The following is a 21,622-nucleotide window of genomic DNA, read 5'->3' on the forward strand; positions in this document are numbered from 1 at the left end:
CAGTCATTTCAAAACTAAGAAAATTGTGAGAATTAGGCTAAAATACTGTTTTAAATGTGAAATACATTTCTGATTATTTACAAATAAATGTAATGTAAAGGAAGAACTTATCTGTACCAGAAACAATGTGACATAACTTTTGTAACCATTCATCATCTTAAATGACCTGGCTTTTCAGAGACCATCGGTTCTGGCCAGGAAAAAAAAAAAATCACATTTTGGACAAATTGAATCAGAGAGTGTGAAAATACCCACTTGCAAATGGACTGGTGTGGTAACAAAGAGAAGACTCCGTGTGTTGCTGAACGGAGCTGAAGTGGATGTGCTAATGTTGTTTCACTTCATTGTTACCAAAGACTTGAAAGCCTTCTCTTTACTTAATTGAAAGGCTAATTAGCAGGCCTTTCTAAGGGCAAGCAAGCCCAAGTCAGATACTCTTTTATATCCTCCTCTCCCTCTAATCATCGGTTATGTGAAAGATGAACAGAAGTAAAGTACGTCACAGGGCAGAATGAGGGCTGCATTATGTATTTTTCCTAGACGGCTGCCTTTAAGATAACAGCCCTTTGATAAGCTTATCGTTTCTTCAATTTAAACCCATTTTCACTTGGCTACTGCTTCACTAGGCGACACTGGTTTCTTGTCCACATTCCAACTATGGGCATAAAATAAAATGCCTTCCAGAGTGTACTTGCCTTTGAAACTGTCATCAAGTCATTTAAATAAAAGATATACTGCCAAATATTAATGAAGCTTATTAGTTAAATGCTATGATACAGAAGCTCCCCAGGATATAAAATTACGGTTTTATGCACTAATTTCAGCACCAAATGACTGTATTCTTCTTTTGCTGAAATCTTCAATGAGACTCTAAATATTGGAAATTCTGGGAAAGTGGAAAGAGTGGGCTATCCATATGTCACATTTTCACACGTTCATGCTGGCCATTCCATATTGGGCATGAAGGCCAGCTTGATCTTGAATCAACAATTCACTTTAGGGTCCTGGGAGTCATTGGCATGGTTTTGGGAATAATGTTTACGTAAGACTAGTAGATTAATAGTCAGTGCCAAGTAATTTGCAACTGAGAAATTTCTAAATAATTTCACCCGAGTGTTTTAAATCCTATTTAAAATAGCCAAATGAGTAGAAAGATACATATGTCCAGTTCAGGTCCAAATGCTTTAAACTACCATTAGCATTCTTCCCAGGGTATAAAGTACATCCAGGAAAATTAACTTTTGTTTCATCTTCATAATTTCTGTAATCATTAGGTAATGTCAGTTGAACTACATGAATATTAATCCCACATAAAGAAAAAGAAAGAAGACATTAACACTTAAATGTCATAGATTTGTCTGTCAACTCTATAATTTTAGACTATTTTATATTCAAAAGACAACATTTATAAAATAAAGGCTAATTTTATTTGTGCTTGTAAAAAGATTTTATGTATTTCCCCCATATTACAGTTATACAAGCTGTTAATTATGAAGACAGTTATTAGAAAAAAAGGAAATGATTGCTCATCCTTTGGCTAATGAATTTCACTGGGGGCAAATACTTTGTAGCACTAAAGTGATGATATTACTTACTCTTTTCTAGACACTATATTCCCTTTTTGCCAAGTAGTAATTAGGTAGCTCATTAGGTTTACTTTTGAAGTTATCTATAGTGAAGTTCATGCTATATTCGTTGTGGCTCTGCATAAAAAATGCATATGGGACTTCCCTGTGGATTTGGAGAGCTTATACTAGAGACTAGGAGCAGGAAAGGAAAAAGAAAAAACCAACTTCATCAGACAGCAAAATAGAAACACTAATACTGTCCAATAAAAAGTCAGAAAGGCAATAGATCAAATTTGGGATGCAATAATAAGAGGGCAAGGTCATTGTAGAACACAGAACTTGAGATAGACTTTGATGAATTTAAACACTGGGAAAGAGCTAATATCCTTCCAGATTGGCTAAGAGTTAATAACCTGATTGATGAGTACATAGAGATTTATTATACTATTTTCTCTACTTCTGTATATGATTAGAATATTCCATAACAGAAAGTTTTAAAACTTCTTTTAGGAGTGACTAGAATGAGCCAAGATGACAAGTCTTTGAAGAGAGGGATCCAGGTTGGCCAAAGCTAATAAGGTATTTGAAACAGCTAAATAAGGTAAAAAGAGACAGTTAAAACGGCATCATGGGGTGCCTGGGTGGCTCAGTGGGGTTAAAGCCTCTGCCTTCAGCTCAGGTCATGATCTCAGGGCCCTGAAATCGAGCCCCGCATGGGGCTCTCTGCTCTGCAGGGAGACTGCTCCCCACCCCAACCCCCTCTACCTGCTTCTCTGCCTACTTGTGATCTCTGTCTGTCAAATATATAAAAAATATTTTTTAAAAAAGGCATCAGATTTCTGAATAAGAGATATTTTAAAGATTTTATTTATGTATCTATTCGAGAGAAGAGGAGAGAGAGAGTGTGTGCAGAAGCAGGGGGAGGGGCAGAGGGAGAGGGAGAAGCAGAAACCAGAGAGTGTACCTTGGGGCTCAATCCCTGGATTCCCGAGATCATGATCTGAGCCCAAAGCAGATGCTTAACTGACTGAGGCACCCAAGCGCCCCAAGAGATATGTTAGATAGGAGAATTAAAGACTTGAATTTGAATCAACTTAATGGGAATCAGGCGACTGGATCAAACAGAACTAAGCCTCACTTTAAATTTCTGGTAGTTTCATGTAATAAATTTCTAATATTCAGCATTTTTTTTCACTACGCCAGTGGTGAGATTCATTGACAATGGTATTCTAGTGGGGATGTTTTATAAGGGAACTTGATTTTTGCTGCTAAGACTTCCTTGGGAAGGCAATACCTAAGTTAAGTCACTATGGTCTAGATAGCTGGTTCTCAGCCCTTCTGGACATTCTGAGGACACCCTGAAATAGTCCGACTTTTAGTGATACTCAAACACTAACAAGAGAAATCAGTATAAAACCAGACTGCCAGCTCATTCAATTATAACCCACTTTCAGTGAGGAGCACTCTCTTTTTTGCATATCAAGATATCTGGGAAAACAAAAGCTTGTTTAGGACATAGGGGTGGGAGAGCAAAGGATGGGACAAGGTATTCAGGCCACTGTGAGGCCAACTCTACCCATGTTTTGGACACACTGTCTTTCTGGATAGGGATCGATACATAGTAGTCTGTTTCTCTACGCCCTATTTTCTATGTTCACTGTTTTCTTCCTATACACAACTTTCCCCTTGGATGTTCCATGACTACAGTACACTGAGGTCCATGAAAATCTGAGACAAGGCATTTTGTGGGTGGTAATTTTCAAAGGGTGCCCTTTGAAAGTCAATATTCAATGCAGCTAGACATCCACTATTTAGGGAACTATTCTAAGTTTTCTTCATATAATGTGCCCCAATCTTAATATATTTAAATAATCAGCTTTAGAATTATTATAGTCTATCTAATAATTCACTCACTCACTCAGCTTTCACTAGGTGCTATTATTAAGTTATTAAAATGCAGTAAGTTGTTAAAAAATATTTATTGAGGTCTTTTAATAGTGCAATGGAACCTGACGTGAGTTTGAGTTCTGCCTCCATCACTTCTCGGCTGCATGATCTCTAGTAAGCTGTTTAACCTTGTGAGGCTCAGTTTTTAATTTTGTAAAATAGATTAATATCAATACTCTTCTCATTGAATTGTGAAAAGTAAATGAAATACTTTATGTCAAAATGCTTTGCAAAGGAGCGGCAGCAGCGACTGCAGCGGTAGAAGCAGCAAAGTATCTGTGTGGAGCTCCAAACTGGGAAGAAGATGCTAATTAAAGTGAAGATGCTGACCAGAAAGGAGATTGGAATTGACACTGAACCTACAGACAAGGTGGAGCGAATCAAGGAGCATGTGGAGGAGAAAGAGGGAATCCCTCCATAGCCGCAGCGGCTGTGAAAAACAGAAGAATGATGAGAAGACAGCAGCTGATTATAAGATCCTAGGTGGTTTAGTCCTCCATCTGGTGTTGGCTCTGAGAGGAGGAGGTGATGTTAGGCAGTGATGGACCCTCCCTCCATTTTACCTCCTCACCCTGTCTCTCGGAATGAGGCATCATATATCCTTTCACTCTGTGGGACACCAGATCCACTGCCCCTTCTCCTGGATGCCCAGTCTTGTTTGGTGGGAGACCGTGAGGACCTCAGGATGCAGGGTTTCTGGCCCAAAGGGCCCTTGCTGGCTATTGGGTTTTAGTTTGCAGTCCTGTGTGCTTCCCTCTCTTATGGCCATGTCCCTAGTTGTGAATAAAATATTTCCTGACCTCCTGGAAAAAAAAATGCTTTGCAAAGTGTAACGTAGGTAATAAATGTCTGAAAGTATTACCATTATTATAAATGTAGTAGTCACAGAAGTAGTAATGTTTGCCTTTTTGTGTGCTCCATTAGTGTTTGCTGGAGCAGTTCTATGATCCTTCCTGCTTATTTTCTTAATCTTCTATAAAAATTTAATAATATATATGCCAGATTTTAAGTAGCTAAAATAAGTTTTTAATTTATCACCTTAAGTTTTCAATATGCATTTTTTTAAATTAATTAATTTTTAATAAACATATATGTATTTTTTCCCCAGGGGCATAGGTCTGTGAATCGCCAGGTTAACACATTTCACAGCACTCATCATAGCACATACCCTCCCCAATGTCCATATCTCCACCACCCTCTCCTGTTCCCCTGCCCCCAGTAACCCTCAGTCTGTTTTTTGAGATTGAGTCTTTTATGGTTTGTCTCCCTCCCAATCCCATCTTTTTTCATTTTTTCTTTTCCTACCCCCAACCTCCCCACATTGCATCTCCACTTCCTCATATCAGGGAGATCATATGATAGTTGTCTTTTTCCAATTGACTTATTTCGCTACGCATAATACCCTCTAATTCCATCCACGTCTTCGCAAATGGCAAGATTTCATTTCTTTTGATGGCTGCACAGTATTCCATTGTGTATATATATACCACATCTTCTTTATCCATTCATCTGTTGATGGACATCTAGGTTCTTTCCCTAGTTTGGCTATTGTGGACATTGCTGCTATAAACATTCAGGTGCACGTGCCCCTTTGGAGCACCACGTTTGTATCTTTAGGATATATACCCAGTAGTGCAATCGCTGGGTCATAGGGTAGCTCTATTTTCAGTTTTTTGAGAAACCTGCACACTGTTTTCCAGAGTGGTTGTACCAGCTTGCATTCCCACCAACAGTGTAGAAGGGTTCCCCTCTCTTCCAATATGTATTTTAAAAGTGACATCAGCTCTGCTATTTTAAATTCTTTAATAATTGCTGGTGTAGTTTTATTCCTTTGATTCTAACTTCTTGAGTAGAAGAACACTGACCAGATCCTGACACATTAAAAGTGGTGTTTATAAGATCTTATTTGGTTGGAATAAAGATGCTGGGAGTAGAGAAGAGTGATTAATCCAAGTGTAAAATGACAAGGATCTGGACCAAGGTGGAACACTGAGAAGTAACAAAACTTAATGAATTCAAAATAGAACCATAAAATCTGAGAGGCTCAGTGGCAAAGTTAAATTAGACAATGAGAGACAAAGGTTAAATTACCAGTTAATATTGATTCCATAAAGAATGGTAATATCAGTGATAGAAAGAGGGTATTTGAACAAATAAGCCATTTTGAGAAGGGGACACAGCCCAAGAAACAGACTTTTGTTTATGACATGTCGGCGTTTGAGATGATGTTGATGGAGTATTCTGTTGATCATATCTTAAAGGTGACTGGAAATATGGAAACATAATCAAAGATGAACATGAAGCTTTAAGTGTGATAAAGTGAAAAATAATGATGACGGCTAATAACGAATGACTTACTATGTGACAGGTACTGTTTTCTGTGCTTTCAAAGTGCCAGCTCATTCGATTTTTACATCAAATAGTATCCCTAGTTTGCTGATGAGAATCATAAGGTCCAGAGAAGCTAAATATCTTGCCTTACCTGACACAGCTAACAAGTAGCGTAGGATCAGAATGGGTGAAATCTTCCAGGAAATACAGACAGAAGAAGAGGAGGCTGAATGAATGGTAATCCCCAGGGGCAGTGAGAAGATAAGAGATTCCAGCAGCACTTGAAGGGGTGGGAAAGGGGGGTCCGCTGCTCAGTGTCACCGAACAAGGAGGGTGTGGTCTGCAATGTTAAATACTTATCAGAGTTCAAGAACAGTGAATCAAGGCCTCAGGGTTTGGCAGACAGAGGCAGATGACACCAGAGGCAGGGTAGAGCAGTGGTTTTGGAAGCCAAACCGCAGAGGATCAAGGGGCTGGATGTGAGGAGAGGAAAGTCATAGGTATCAAGAATTTTTCATGGTATTTGCATATGGAAGGTCACGCCAACATGATAGAGATAAAAGGGACAACTGAAACTTTTAGAATTAGAACTTTGGCTTACGCCTAAGTTCATGTCAAAAAGGAGGCAAAGATAAGGGCATGTCAAAAAGGAGGCAAAGATGAGGGCATGTAGTATCCTTTGAATCATAAATCCAGAGGTAGAATACCTTTGTGAGCGCTCCCATACTGGAAAAACGTTCTGGCTTTCTTTCGAACTTTAAGAAGTCAGTATGCAAACTCTTGGCACTTTTTTACAAATCCTTAATTTGCTAAAGGGACGGAGGGACCTCCTAATCTGAACACAGTATTACATGAAATGGGAATTTACATACTGGCAACCAGAGCAAACTGAGCTGAAATGGAAAGTGTGGATGAAAATCACACACTAATAAAAAGTTGTAAGTTTTGGTTTCAAATGCTAATGTTTTTTCTTAAGTTAAAAAACAGAAACATTTAATGTGGATGTAGAAATGTAAGGGTCTATTTAGTCAGAACAATTACATCTGGTTCAACAGTGATTTTGTTGTTGATGCAATAAAACTTAAACTGACCCTGCCTCTCCCCCACTCCCCCCAATCCCTGGAACTTACTTAAAAGCACATCAGGGAAACCAGTCCCAGATAACAAAGCCCAAATACAAGGGTGGGTCAGGCCAGGTGGAGACATCCAATCAGTGGGGCCCGCATACTGTCTCCCTAGCTACCAATGAGTGTGGGTCCCGCCTTTTGGGCGCCAATTCTGACCAAGGTGGTAAGATAGCTAAAATATCTACTAGGGTAAATTGTAATTCAATTGGCCACACGTGTGTGACCTAGCATGACTGTGCAGCTTTCACTGTGTGTTACAATCTCATTGGCCACCTCTGTGTGGTGGGGCCCAACCACATGGCCTTTGCTCTATAAAGGTTCGTCTGTAAGGCAGGGAGGGGTCGCCTCTTTGTAAGAGACAGCCCCGGCTGGTTTGATTCTTGATGCTTGGCGGGAAATAAAGCTTTGCTTGACCTTCGCTTTGTATCAGTCTCGCTCCTTTGATCACTGACCCATTATTGGGGGACCTAACAGAAATACTAAGTAAAATTTAGGCATTTTAATGGTTAGGACTAGATTTCTTATGTAGCAGAAACATTTATTTCTGCAATGACTTTAGGTAAATTGTCAATTTTAGCTACTTCCAAAAGTACCACAAAAAAATTGTTCAACCACAGAGAAAATAAAACACTGGGTATATTTTGGCCAATGAAGGGATGATTTGGAAACAAGGCTTAATAACATAAAGAAATTCAAACTTTAGGGGCGCCTCGGTGGCTCAGTGGGTTAAGCCTCTGCCTTCGGCTCAGGTCATGATCTCAGGGTCCTGGGATGGAGCCCCACATCTGGGCTCTCCGCTCAACAGGGAGTCTGCTTCCCCCTGCCCTCTCTCTGCCTGCCTCTCTGCCTACTTGTGATCTCTCTGTCAAATAAATAAATAAAATCTTTAAAAAAAATTCAAATTTTATCAATGTAGTTGTCAATTCAAAACATCAAATATGCATTTCCAACTTGAATAATAAAAAATAGGAACAAAGATTCCAATACAAAGTAAACATTAAAATCTAATTACATATGTAGGCAAAAACATAAAAATGACATTTTAATAAAAGAAATGGGAATTCTGCTCTTGGTGTAAAAAAAAATGTCAAGATGAAATCAGTGGAAGAAAAAGTATCCATGCTTTTGTGAATTATCATGCACAGTGGCAGGCAGGGTGTTTATTTACTTTTCTTAATTTAAGGCTGTATCCACATATCCAAGACAACACTTCTTTTTTCAGAGACAAAAAAAAAAAAAAAAAAAAAAACAAACAACAAAACAAAAACCATATGCTTATTTGCTATTATATAAGGTCCTCTGGTACCACAGTGATTTTTTTTAGAATGGCATTTAAAAAAATTATTGTATTTGTGACCTAAAATAAATTACAGAAAGAAAGTTAAGAGACTGGGAGGTCTAGAGACATGAGTTAGCATGGAGACATGAATCAACCTACACTAAATTAACCCATCCTAAGATGCTGTTCACTTTGAAAGACTGCTCGTTCCCCACTTATATTAAAAAGAGCAACTGAACTCTATGTTTCTGTAACATGTGTTATCCAAATGAAGTCTTGTGCATAATAGTTCAAAGATAAGTTGCTTCTATAAGTGACAGTTCCTGAACTGCACTCTGCCTTAGTGTATGTCCAGCAGAAGACTTCAAAAGGTAGCTTAGGAGCCACATAGAATGTTCTTGGGATGCACAGTATTGCTATGGACGTTTTGTTACATAACATGTATTTTATAATGACATATTAATAGCATTTAATGCATATTAAGTATTTAAAGATTTTATTTATTTTTGTGAGAGAATAATTTTGAGAGAGAGAGAGAGCGTGCAGACACAGGCAAGAGCAGGGCAAGGGGTGGAGGGAGAGAATCTCAAGCAGGCTCCCTGTTGAGCATGGAGCCCAACACAGGGCTCAATCCCAGGACCCTGAGATCAGGACCTGAGCCAAAGTCAGACACTTAACCCACTGAGTCACCCAGACGCCCCACATATTTACTAATGTCTCTTTATTACTTTTCATGAGTACCATGGTTTCAAGCTTACAGCTCTCTAGAAACAGGCAGAAAGAAAGGAAGTTGTATTATAGGATTAAGAAGGCAGACCAATATGAAATGTTCATTTCCTATAAAAATAATTTAAGCCTTGGGCGCCTGGGTGGCTCAGTGGGTTAAGCCGCTGCCTTCGGCTCAGGTCATGATCTCAGGGTCCTGGGATCGAGTCCCGCATCGGGCTCTCTGCTCAGCAGGGAGCCTGCTTCCTCCTCTCTCTCTCTCTCTGCCTGCCTCTCTGCCTACTTGTGATCTCTCTCTCTGTCAAATAAATAAATAAAATCTTAAAAAAAAATAATTTAAGTCTTGGCATTGGCATATTACCTATGGAGTTAAAAAAAATACCTCAGAAGTAGCAGTTCTGATTTGTTGTGCATGTTTGTGTGGTGGCAATGGGAGAGGAAGCAGGATGGACACAGAAGAACAATGGAACTTTGTAGGATGGAGAATTTGCCAAGGAATCATTATAATATCAAGAAAAGAAAAATGCAAAGAGAAAGAAGGTCCTGTGTGACAGTATGAAGATGGACTTCAGTTATAATACGAACTGACCACAGCCAGCCCGGGAGAGCAATGATCCATAGCTTAGAAAGTTTAGAATTGGCTCTATTAGTAACAGTTTATCGCTGTTAACAAGGGGCATGTCCAGACATGGCCTCCTGGCCTCTGAGTTGACTTTTTTCAGTCTGCTGCCTTTTGCTTGGTAACTTTAGCCATCATTCTTTGCTCTTTCAATTATAGAGACTGTGTAGTGTGTCCAAGTCATGCTGCGGGATAATTAAACATTTTATGTCATTTTTAGGCTATATAGTATCTTGTGCATGTATTCATTAGAAATCATAAAATGAGGGGCACCTGGGTGGCTCAGTGGGTTGAACCTCTGCCTTCGGCTCAGGTCATGATCTCAGGGTCCTGGGATCGAGCCCCGCATCAGGCTCTCTGCTCAGCGGGGAGCCAGATTCCCCCACCCCCTTTGCCTGCTTGTGATCTCTGTCAAGTAAATAAATAAAATCATAAAAAAAAAAAAAAAGAAAGAAAGAAATCATAAAATGAGCTGACTCTGCCTTTGTCGGGACTTATGTTTTGATTCTCTTGGACTGTATTCAACATATTGTGGCTGTTTCTGTTAGAGGACAGGACACCGATTCCCAGAGTTAATTGCTGATCATACCCCTTTTTCGTGAATGAACTTCATCCAGTTTGCTGATTTGGACATGTCATTTAAAGGCCACAATTTTAGGCTGTTATTAAACCAACATTTGTAATTTTGTGGTTCACAATTGTCCATTTATATGATTTTAGAACTGGAGAGGACCTCGGACATAATCTAATCATCATACTACTGGGCAGAGGACACTGAGGCAAGAAAGTAAGAAGCTACTTTCCCAAGTTTCCGAGTCAACAGTCCTGTTAGCACTTTCTACCATCTCCCACTTGTAATTAAGTGTTCTGCATTTTGATTTCACACAACTAAGTGAAATCATTAAGTAATGTGAGCCAGTATTAAGTGAGAGACATCATCTGGGATCTGGACATCTGTGTGCTGAAGTGTTAACTCATATCCAAAATGAATCACATTAGCGGGCATATACTTGGCAGGGTTGCATATTTTGCCATTTTCTCAGAAATACAAGTTGATGATGGAGTTCATATACTCTGTCATTCCTTTCATTTCTCAAAAGCACTGCTTTCTATAGAATGGGGTCATGCTATTCATACGAGGCTCTTCCTTGGAGGATTTCAAACACTGATCAGGGGTATTATTACTAGCCTATTGAGCCCAACCAAATCACATAGTTCCTTGCTCACATACACACATCAGTAATTATAGGCCTGGCAAAGACTGGACATTATGCCAGAAGCTAGTTTTAAAGGATATTATCATTCTCAGCCAATTAGCTCAGACTCCATTATATTCAGAATTATATGCTGTTCAAATAAGGATTAAATGTATATGAACAGGCTAAGAAATTAAGTCTTTAAAATCAGGGGTCTTTTTTTCCCCTCTTCTGATTCTACTTCATTTCTGTCTTATTCATTTTATGGTATTAAGTTTTTCACTTGGGAATTAGTTAGCAGGTATACAAACATGCTTTCCACTTACAGGAAGAAGCTATGGTTCTCTTTCTCTCCCTCTTTCTTCCTTTCTCTTCTTTCTTCTCAGTATCGATTTTGCTTCACCTCAACAATTTCCTATACTTTCCTCGACTCACTCCAAAATATACTCTTCTTTGAAACCTCTTCCACAATGGAAGATTTGTTATTTCTACAATCTATCACAGTAGATACTTTGTTGCATGAGGGGTATCTGGGTCTCGGCACTTCCACACATATGGCCTGGGATGCCTGCTGAGAAGTTTCTTAGCAGTCTATCTGTGTTATGAGTGATAGAGAAGTATCTGTGATACTTTGCCATCCCCCACCTTTTTTCAGTTTTCAAAGTTAGTATTTATCATGAAGGTTTTAGAGTTGCGTTAATAAGTATACATCTATAGTTCAATTAATGTATCAAGGACCTAAGACTTCACTTGAATATTTAAGTATATTTTAAAAAGATATTCAGGAATGGACAATACATTCTAATTACATCCCTTGTTCATATTGCTAAGAGCCAAATCTCTTTCACAAAGTGTCCATTTATTCCCTACAGCTATTACTTTGGATGGAAATGCTTTCAGATACAAAGTTGTCTCTACTTTTTTCCATATTTCAAGGCATTGCAAGCAATGAATAAAAGCTTATATTCCTTTTTTTCCATCAAATTTTAGCTCAGTAATGACACTGGGTACACAAAAATAAGCATTCATCTTTTACATTGCATTTTTCCCCTTTACATTGAGGAGATTATAGATAAAGCTCTTTAAACATTCTGAGATCCTTAAGCTGATTTCTATATGACCCCCAAGTGGTGCTAATGATATTTTCAGAGGGAATGCCTTACTTAGCTAGCAAGAAAAAGAACTCTGTAATCCTTGGTGTATCTATCATAAAAGAGGTTAGCAGTAGAAATTTTTTAGCAACTCTATCAGTAAACGCTTACAGAATTCACCTATCAATGGGAAGTGAATAATTTTTGTTTTTTTCTGTCTACCTTAGCAGATACTGTCAATTAAGCTAAATAAAGCTCCAGAAGAAGCCAAGGTAAACTTGGTTGCGAACCAACAAGAAGAAGAAAATGTGAAACTCTTTTTATTAAGAATTTCAGCAGAACTTAAATTCAAACCCCAGAGAGAGCAGATACTGTTAAATCCCTATAGATTTTATAAACTACATAGGATAGCAGATGAGTAATCAGGGATTCTGGCCCCAGAACTGATAAACTCTGAATCCTGGAGCTTCACTGTGTGTGTGTTTCCCTTACCTATATACTAGGTAAATTTATACTTTCCCTAGTCTTACGTCGTTCATGATTCTCCAAGGAATACTCAGTTAGCTTTCCTTAAACAGTTTTGAGACACTCATAAAAGTTCCACATACGAATTATTTGCTTTACTTTTTTTTTCCCAAATGGCATACTGCATCTTGGTTTTTTTTTTTTTTTTTTGTTTCCACCAACTGTCAGCTCTTTTGGAATTGAACAGTGCTGCATAAAACAGCTACTGCATATTGATTTTTTTCTTTTACATGTATTCAGGCTGATTTTCCATTCTATAGGTTAGTGGCTTAGCTATTATACTCTCGTAAAAAGAAGAACTCTTCAAGGGTTGAATGAAAATTCATTTGTCCTTCTTGCTTTCTTCTTGCCCTCTGCAGGGGAATTTTCACTCTACTGAGCTTTCAGAAGATGTATTGTTATACCCTGCCGAGCCAGAACAGGAGACTATGGATGATTAAATACCAACAGTGTCCTGTTTCTGTACTAAACATGGAATTAGCCATTGGCCTCCACCTAATGAGCCTATAATCTAATTAGACAGATTGACAACACCCAGAAGGGAAAAGATAAGAAGGCACATCAGCACAGTAGGTTAAAATGGAGAAAGTGGCATATTAAAATATTCAGGAATGTAAAATCATCATAAAACTAACTTACAACTGAAGCATATTTTGCAGTTTCCAAAATATTTCTTATAGTCACCGTGTTATTTATCCCAGTAAATGCCAGAGGTCTACTGGGCAAAGCTACCCAACATATAGTTGGGTCTCAACACATGAACAGAGTGTGATGCAAATCTCAGTATTTCATTGTAACGACACTCTTTGTGTGACTAATTTTCCTCCGAGGACCTCATTTTACACTTTAACATCTTACATATGTGAGCAAAGGACATTCAGACTTTTTCCTTTAAGCAAAAGAAATATAACATGTTTGGATTGATGTAAAAACCTCAAGGACGTTTCCAGGTCCTCTGTTGTCTTAAGAAGACATCAAGTTTCTTGGGACCACTTGCTCAGTAATACTACATGCCTTCATCTGTCCCATACTTGAAACTAAATGAAGTCTCAAAGTGCTTCTCTAGGGGAAGTAGTTTGGAATTAGGAGCCTCAGAGACCTGCCTTGGAATCCTACTTCATCACTTACCCCTTGGGCTGATTATGTCTATTTTATGTGTTCATAGGTTTCCCTTCACAAAACATAGTTTCATTTGAACCTCAATAATCATGTGAAATTTTCCTAGGAATCTAAGTTCTCTGTTTAGACAACTTGGTTTTCTAAATGACATACTTAAAAAAAAATTATAGGATAGGTATTCTTGTTCCAAGAAGCTTTGAAACACCTTTAGTTTAATACTTCTTAATACCAGATACCATTTTTTGATAAAACAAAACATAACAGCACAGCTTCTATATATATTTACTGGCTCCACTCCCCCTTGAAATCAGTGGGGTTTGGGGGCAAAAAAACTGGGTCATATGGCTAGGGAAAAAAACCATGATATTATAAAATATTATTCATTCTCTTTATTGACTTTGAATTTTCCTTTTATCTAGCTAGACAAGGGTATATGAGATGTGTGTACTAGGGTATATAAAGGAACAGTGAAAAGGGAACAGATTTGTTTTTCTTCTATTTAGCACTTTCCCTCAATGTCTTTCTTTATAAATAAAAAATACAAAATGTTTTACAGATTAAATTCAATACACACACACACACACACTATTCAAGAAAACCAGGGTCAGGGGAGTGGGTGGGAAGAAAGAGAAGGCAGGTGGAGAAGGGGTATCATGATAATGCCCCTCAGAGATGGTGACTTTGAGTCAAATGGTTCAACCTCCAACCAGAGCAGAAATACTTGAGAAGTGATTAATCAGACTCTGGTAAGACTTCCAATTCTGGGGAGCTGACTATTCTAGAAAGTAGTAGCATTGTAGTCAAATAGGAGCTTGAATCTCAACCTTATCATGTACTAGTGGTGTGAGCTTGGGCTAATTAATCAACTTTTCCGAACTTGTTTCCTTGTTTGTAAAATAAGAATAATTATCTCTATTCCACCAAGTTACTATAGAGATTAAATCAGATACTATATATTAGGAGTTTGGCACATTGCCATTAAACTCAAAGAACGAATATTATTATTAGACAACCCAGCACTGTCATTAAGCTATTTTTTTTTTTTTTTAAATAATGAATCAAAATCTGTCTCTCTATAACTTTCACCCATTTGCGGTTGCTCTCCCATCTGGAAAAACCCAGAAGAATTTGATGGAAGACAAAGCTGCTGCTTCTTCCTTTTGGCAGCTAATCAATGACTGAAGCACTTTGCATCCTCTCTATGTTGCAGATTTTAGCATATAATTCTTTCCCTTTCCCATCCCACCGAGTTGTTGACAAGTATGAACTTTGCTGGCAATACAGAATAAATCCTATTGCTACCACTTCTCCCTGAAAAAAATAAAAAATTAAAAAGGAAATCATAAAACACGCCCCAAAGAAAATACAAATTATGAAGTTAAGAACTTAATTGTCTCTGAGCAATTGTTCAAATGCATGTAGATACTGACTCTTAGAAACATAAAACTTATAGAAGCCTTGTTCACCATATTACCTAAATTAGCCTCAATTCCTTATGACTAAGGAGTTATTAAAACATCCTTTATTTAAAAGATTATTATTTATTTATTTGAGAGACAGAGGGAGATAGCAATAGAGAGCAGGAGTGAGAGGCAGGGAGAGGGAGAAGCAGACTCCCTGATAAGCAGGGAACCCAACAAGGGGCTCGATCCCAGGACCCCAGGATCATGACCTGAGCTGAAGGCAGATGCTTAACTGAGTCACCCAGGTGCCACTGAAACATTCTTACTAGGTTGAAACACTCCAAACTTGCTTCTTCTGTGTTAATGGCATCACAGTCCACCCAGCTCCTCCAGCATGAAACCCAAAGAAGCAAATGTAGTTAACTGTCTTCACTCATCTCATTCAGTCTGACAAGAAGGAGCACTGTCCACATACTTCCCATTTCATTTCCTCTCCTCCTCTGTGGTTGTGAGAGCAGAGCTTCCAAAAGATGGATGCCCAGCACGCAGCAACCTGGCAGGGAATAAGTGAGGGCACTAAATGCTAGTGCCTCACTCTCTCCCGGCCTCTGATAGCCAGCAGCTTCTTCCCACTCATGGAGCCCAGAGGGAAGCTCTAAGACAAGGAAGCTAAATGGTGGAGTCCATAAAGGGCACCAGAGAAGGTGGGTTTGGGGAGGTACACGGAAGAGATACTGAACATTTCTTAACTTCTCTTCTGATTCCTGTCTCTTTTTCTACAATTCATATATTACCCTGACTCTAGATCTATCGTTCTAAAATGCATATTTGATGAGGTTACAGCCCTGCTTGCAAGCCCTCTGTGACTCCTAAGTTAATTTATAGTTTCCTTCCCTATTACTATTATTATTCCCCTCAACTTCTAGTTCTGTCATCCCTCTCCGTTGCCTCCTCGGTTTCAGGCATAACAAAGAGCTCATGGTTTTCCAGGTGCCCTAGACGTGGACCCATGCAAGGATCATGTTGTTTTCTTCTTATAAGCCAATAACCTACCTGGCACAGATCCTGGCTCATAGTAAAATCTCCTGCACATGTCCGCTGAATGAATGGATGTCGCACTTTTGCACACTATATTCCCCATACCTGGAATCTTAATAAATTTACAATCTCCCTTCAGGTCTTTGAATCACACTTCAGCTGTGAAACCTCTCCTGACCTCTCCCTACACCCTCTCATGAGAGATTCATTGATCAGGAGACTGTATACCCCTCTTCTAGTATTTATCTCCAGGTGTCATTTGAAATTGCTCACATACCTCTATGGCTTTGCCAGACAGTGCCATCCTTTATGGCAGAGACTCTATCACTCATCCGTGAGTCCCCAGAACCTGGAGGGATGGCTGATGTGTGGTGGGTACTCCCTGTACACACACATTTATGGAGCAGTCTCATTTGGGGGTGGGGGCTAAAAAGGTGAAGGATGTTTTCTCCTACAGTTACTATTTTCACCTCTTCCCATTCCTTAATGATAGCTTAGGAAAATTCTTAACTTCAAAGTCACTTTTGGCTACAATACACCTAGTCTCCTTAAAGCCTCAACTTTAAACCTCTTTTCCTCCTGCCATTTGCATGGGACCCTGACAGCTTTGAGGTGGGGGAGGCACAGTTTGCCCCTGGGTCACTGCTTCTTCCCTCCCTTACTCTTCGAGGTCTAATTCTTCCAGAGAGGGAGTCTTTTTTATTTAATTGGCTGCAATGGCTGCAATTGGCTGGTTTTATTTAATCGGCTGCCTGTGTCGTGAATGGTAACTGGCCATTGAAGTGGCAGTTGCCTAGGGGCTGGCTATCTCATGGGATGGGTCTGTACATTCATCCCAGGATCAGTGCAGTATTTGGTCCAAACTTGACCTCTTTCATCTCCATCAGCGGCTGCCATATTGGAGCACTGCCCAGCCTGCTGATGCCGTTTTCTTTGCCCAGCAGGTGGCTCTCCTGAGCGGTATATGGAAGACGACTGGCTCAGGTCAAGGTCTCTTTCAACCATAGAGAACTTGGCACAGCCTTGTCATGCCAAATACTAGGTGCAGTGGCTTCACTGTTGTGTTTTCTATTCTCCTTCCTCTCTCCAATTCACTTCTTTCCTGTTCTGACGGGCAAAGGAAGTGAGTCCACTCACTGCCTGAGCAGATGTCCAATTTGGAAGCCAAAACACCACCTCCCCTTGTTTTGCAATCTCAATTTCGAGGAGTGATTTTTCATTTAGAACCTCCCTCCTCACTTAGATTGAAATGGGGATGGGAAGCACCCCTCCCTTTCGCCTGGGTATAACTGGGTTACTTCTCAACAGAAGCACTGCATTCCACCTATAAGGAAAACTATTTTGAAAATTCTTTTTCCCCCTCCATTTTCTTTTTCAGTAGAGGAGCAGGGGCAGTTTATTGTAGGAGGGCAGTTCCACAGTAGCCACGGGAGAAGGTGATGGGTCCCAGGGCCAGTTCTATGAAAAGCCCCAACTTAACGTCCCATTATAAAGTTTGCTGAATAAATGAATGAACAAATGGACATATCTATTCTGAGCAATTATTAATAGACATGAACACTGATGCTGTGCAGTGAGGCGCTAGGTGAAACAGAGCAAGATTAGTCAGTGATAGAAATCAAAGCACAGGGCTGGACTTGTAGCTCAGGAAGTTCCCCGTCCACCATCTTTGTATGACCTCCCCTGGTCTCAGCATGGCACGCGTTCACAGCATTAATTAGTAATGCCAGAGCACACATCAATGAGAGACCAGAATTACCACCAGAAAGTCAGTTTTGTATTTTGTAGAATTTGCAACTCTAAGACTAGGGAGAGAAATGTCATCTCTGCCAGAGGCACAGCACCTTGCTCTGCTCTTATGTAAACTCACTGTCAGGCAATCCCAGAAACTGCCTCTACTCGCCTCTGGGCAAAAATGTCTCCTTTTCATAGAAAAATGTCACCTTTTCTCTAGGAAATGGCAGGTGGTTATTTTTTTCCAAAGGAAAAATGACCTTTGCATTTCTTTAGGAAAAAAAAAAAAAAAAGATCTCAAGGACTCAGCCTTGATGAGAAACACTGGAAACAATTCCATATCTTTTAGTTTGTACTTGAGGTCCTATTTGTAAATTCTGAGATTACACTGGCCACCACCGATGTAGCCTGTAGGCAGATGTCAATGACCACAAAAGCACGGCACCTTGTTTCTCAGGAATGTTCACTTCATGCAGGATGGATTTGTGTAATTTCAGCTCCTGCTACATCTAGCCCCAACCTCATGACTCTAACGCTTCAAAGCTTTTATGTCCCAATTCAGGATCACAATCTTACACAAGTCCGTGAGAAACTGCTCTGCAAACATGCCAGTATTGCTAACCTCGCATGTCTATCCATCATGATGCCTGGAAAGTATGTTAAGTGCTTCATACGACATTTCGAGATGTGGCAATCTAAGTCTGTTTTTTCACACCCCAAATTTCATTCTCTCATGAGAACACAGGAGAAAATAGATCCAGTGTTTGCTTTTTCCCTAGTCAGGTGAGAAAAATAGGAAAGAAGAACAAAGAAGCCAGAGAAATGAAAATTTCAGGACCCAACACTTTAAAAACAAAGAGGGAAGGAATATGAAGCTCATAACACAGAGAAAGACAGTTCTAGGTTATTAATCTTGGTTTCACAAAACAAAGTTCCCCTTTTTTGTCAATATCTCGTTTATGTGATGAAATGTTTTCATTTCTGACGATGGTTCTTGCGATTAAGAGATGCAAAATTCACCTCACAGAGTTGGATTTTCGAACAAAGTAGTAAATTAGACGATGGCACAAGAGTTACCGTGTGTGATCCTGTCAGTTCATGCAAATCCTCAGCTGGCGCGTGTGAGAGGCGCATTAATTACACTCGGTACGGGAATCATGTTTCTGCAGCTGTAGCAGCTTTGTTATTTGCCGACTCCAGTGCGCTCCATCTCTAATTTCACTGGCAGCTTGCAAAAACCAGCAGAATTACACTTATAAACAAAGGTCTGCATGGCAATTTATCTCCTATTGACTTCAGTGAAGTCTTCTTGTTTAGAATGCGAAGAGGTTTATAATTATGAACTAAGATCTAAGACTTAGCTGGGAAACAGTGAAAGACATATTTCTTGCCTCTTTTTCTCACTTACATGCACATATCCTTAGGGGGTGATATATGTGTGTGTACCTAGGAAATTAAACTATTCATTGAGCACTTACAAGACTACATGCCAATCTGTAGGAATATGTACCAACATCTTCTACGGATATTTGATTCAGGGAGTACTATTGCTTCTAACAGAAACGTATATTTTGCCTCAGACATTTTCCAACTATCTTACCCTCTCTAGACTTTTCTATTTTGTTTCTTATGATTCGGGATGGACATGTTTTTATTTTGGAGTGGTTTATAATATCAAAAAATGAGAAACTTCATTAAACAAATGAAGATGAGGATAGCGATGTCTCTAGGGTATCTAGTAAAAATACTTATATCTAGTAAAAAGAGTCAAAATCCAATGGCATGCCCAAGTGGCACCCCAGCCCAATTTTCAGTAGTCTTTACACACACACACACGAGATTGAGTGTCCTACTTCAGATGCCAGTCTACCAACAGAATAACAGTTGTCAACATGGCACTACAATTCCAACAATTTTCTAATTATCTCCTTTAAAAGTGGGAACTACTTTAAGAAGAGTTTTTTTGCTGTTAGTGTTCCATACAGAATCATTTCATTTCCAGGGTCCAAATGGTGACCATCCTAGGCTGTTCATAACTCTTTTCATAGATCTATCACTCCCAGAATACTAAAGCTTCCTCCAATTTACTGGAAGACAGTCTTATAAATATTAATAATGGTTACCAATTCCGAATGATTCCATATGCCATGGCCTATTTTAAGTACTTTATAAGTAATGCCTCATCTAATCAAATGTTTGGTTAAATTAGATAAAGAAAAGCCTTAAATAATCCTCTAAGGGAGCATAAATAATCATAGGAAAATCTATGATAATTACAGCAAATCTTGTGCCTTCATAGTAAGGAAATCAGTGCTGCCCAGATAGATTCCTTCAACTGTTCAATCACCCAATTGAACAGCTGAACATATGTCATATATCTGGTAGTAAATATGCCTTGGGAATTTATTATTGATGAAGTCAGGCATAGGCTCTGACCTAGAGAGCTTATAGTTAGGTGCTAGGGACAGGGGATGGCAAGTAGCAAGAGTTTATAAGTCCACTGAAGGAGGGGCGGGTGAAAACAAGTACCTTTTATAAAAAACAGATTGTTCCCTGATGAACCAAAGGCTCAGTTGCATTAGTTGCCAGACCGAGAGTAATAGGAACTGAAAGACTTTAAACGTTGCCTATAAAAGCACATATGCCAATCCAGACACCAGAATCTGGTACTCTTTGTACCTATTTGGATCCTTTTTTTTTTTTTTTTCATTGATAAGCAAGGATCCTGGGGATCCTGGACCCAGACCTAAGGAATTAAAATAATAAAAACTTCTTAAATGCATTTAGATGATAGCATTATTTCAAATGTGTCTAACTTAAGCTAAAAGTCTTTCCCTAATATACTGACAGTCAACCACTTCCTCCATGGAGTGGTAATAAAAAGTCAGCATTAACCCCATAATCACCAGTCCTTTTCCATTAAACTTAAATGATTAGCTTTCAGATTTTCGCCAACTTCATACCCAGTAAGATTACTCTAATGTAACATCCCTGGTATTATAATGTCTAGTATCGTGCAGAGCTGGGCTCTTAGGCTGAGTAGGAGTCCCACCTCCTTTCTTCTTGAGCTCCTAGGAGTGCCAGTGGACCTGTGCTACAAATTAACATAAAGCTTCTCTGCAGAATAACTTAAAACTAATAGTGATAATAGTACATTTAAGTGCAGACTTCCTTGGTGTTAATAGGTACAGCAGTCACAAATGTCGTAACTCAATTACTGTGTGACTCACCCAAATGGATACCAATACTGAAACCAGAAACAAAATTAAAGTAACAAACTTTGCTATATCTGTGCTCAAATGAGAATCAAGTTCTTAAGCCTGGGGTAGAGATGAAAACTAGATAGAACATGTATAGTAGTTAATCCTTCTCAAGTGAGCTTTTATCTAGACTCTGATTTTAAATGAAGAGGTCGTAAACAGTATCATACAAGGCATTTACAAAGAGAGAAAAGATAGAAATGTGCCAAAAAGAGGCACTGCAATAGCACTTGTTTGGGTTACAAAGACCTCTTCTTTGTAACCCAAAACTAAATGTGTTATTGAAGCATATCATGATTTTAAGAATTGATGCAACAATGTTTTAAACCTCTCAAGTGGTGTGGTGTGTAGCCAAAAATCAAGTATTGTGTCAATGATGGCATTTATATTACCTAATATATCATCTTAAAGGGAGGACAGAAGATACAGAGTGTTTACTGCGGCTTTCTCCGGCTCTGCGAGATGTCCGGTGATTGATCTGAAAGACACATTGCTTGTAGGGGAGATGTTAGGTATTTGAACAAAATGAAGTGAGGTTTTAAAAGTTAGGTGTGTTTGGAAAGAATCAAGAGTAAATATATTGACAAGCTAAAGAAGCACGATTTATTTCTTCTCTACGGGAGACATTAGTATTGGTCAGCTGGCTAGAAATTCAATTC

General features: G+C 39.1%; 2 protein-coding genes across 9 annotated transcripts in view; one reads left to right on the plus strand and one right to left on the minus strand.

Moving 5' to 3' along the window:
* Positions 1–21,622, minus strand: part of MAGI2 (membrane associated guanylate kinase, WW and PDZ domain containing 2) — a 1,359,941-nt gene that overhangs the window by 283,020 nt on the left and 1,055,299 nt on the right. The window lies entirely within an intron of this gene.
* Positions 3,749–4,331, plus strand: LOC131829301 (NEDD8-like). Its single transcript, XM_059170950.1, is given in 2 exon segments — positions 3,749–3,947; positions 3,949–4,331. Coding segments are annotated over 2 exon segments (237 nt in total). The 5' UTR covers positions 3,749–3,819; the 3' UTR covers positions 4,058–4,331.

Source organism: Mustela lutreola, chromosome 4 (assembly GCF_030435805.1).
Source record: "Mustela lutreola isolate mMusLut2 chromosome 4, mMusLut2.pri, whole genome shotgun sequence".
In the NCBI taxonomy this organism is placed as follows: domain Eukaryota; kingdom Metazoa; phylum Chordata; class Mammalia; order Carnivora; family Mustelidae; genus Mustela; species Mustela lutreola.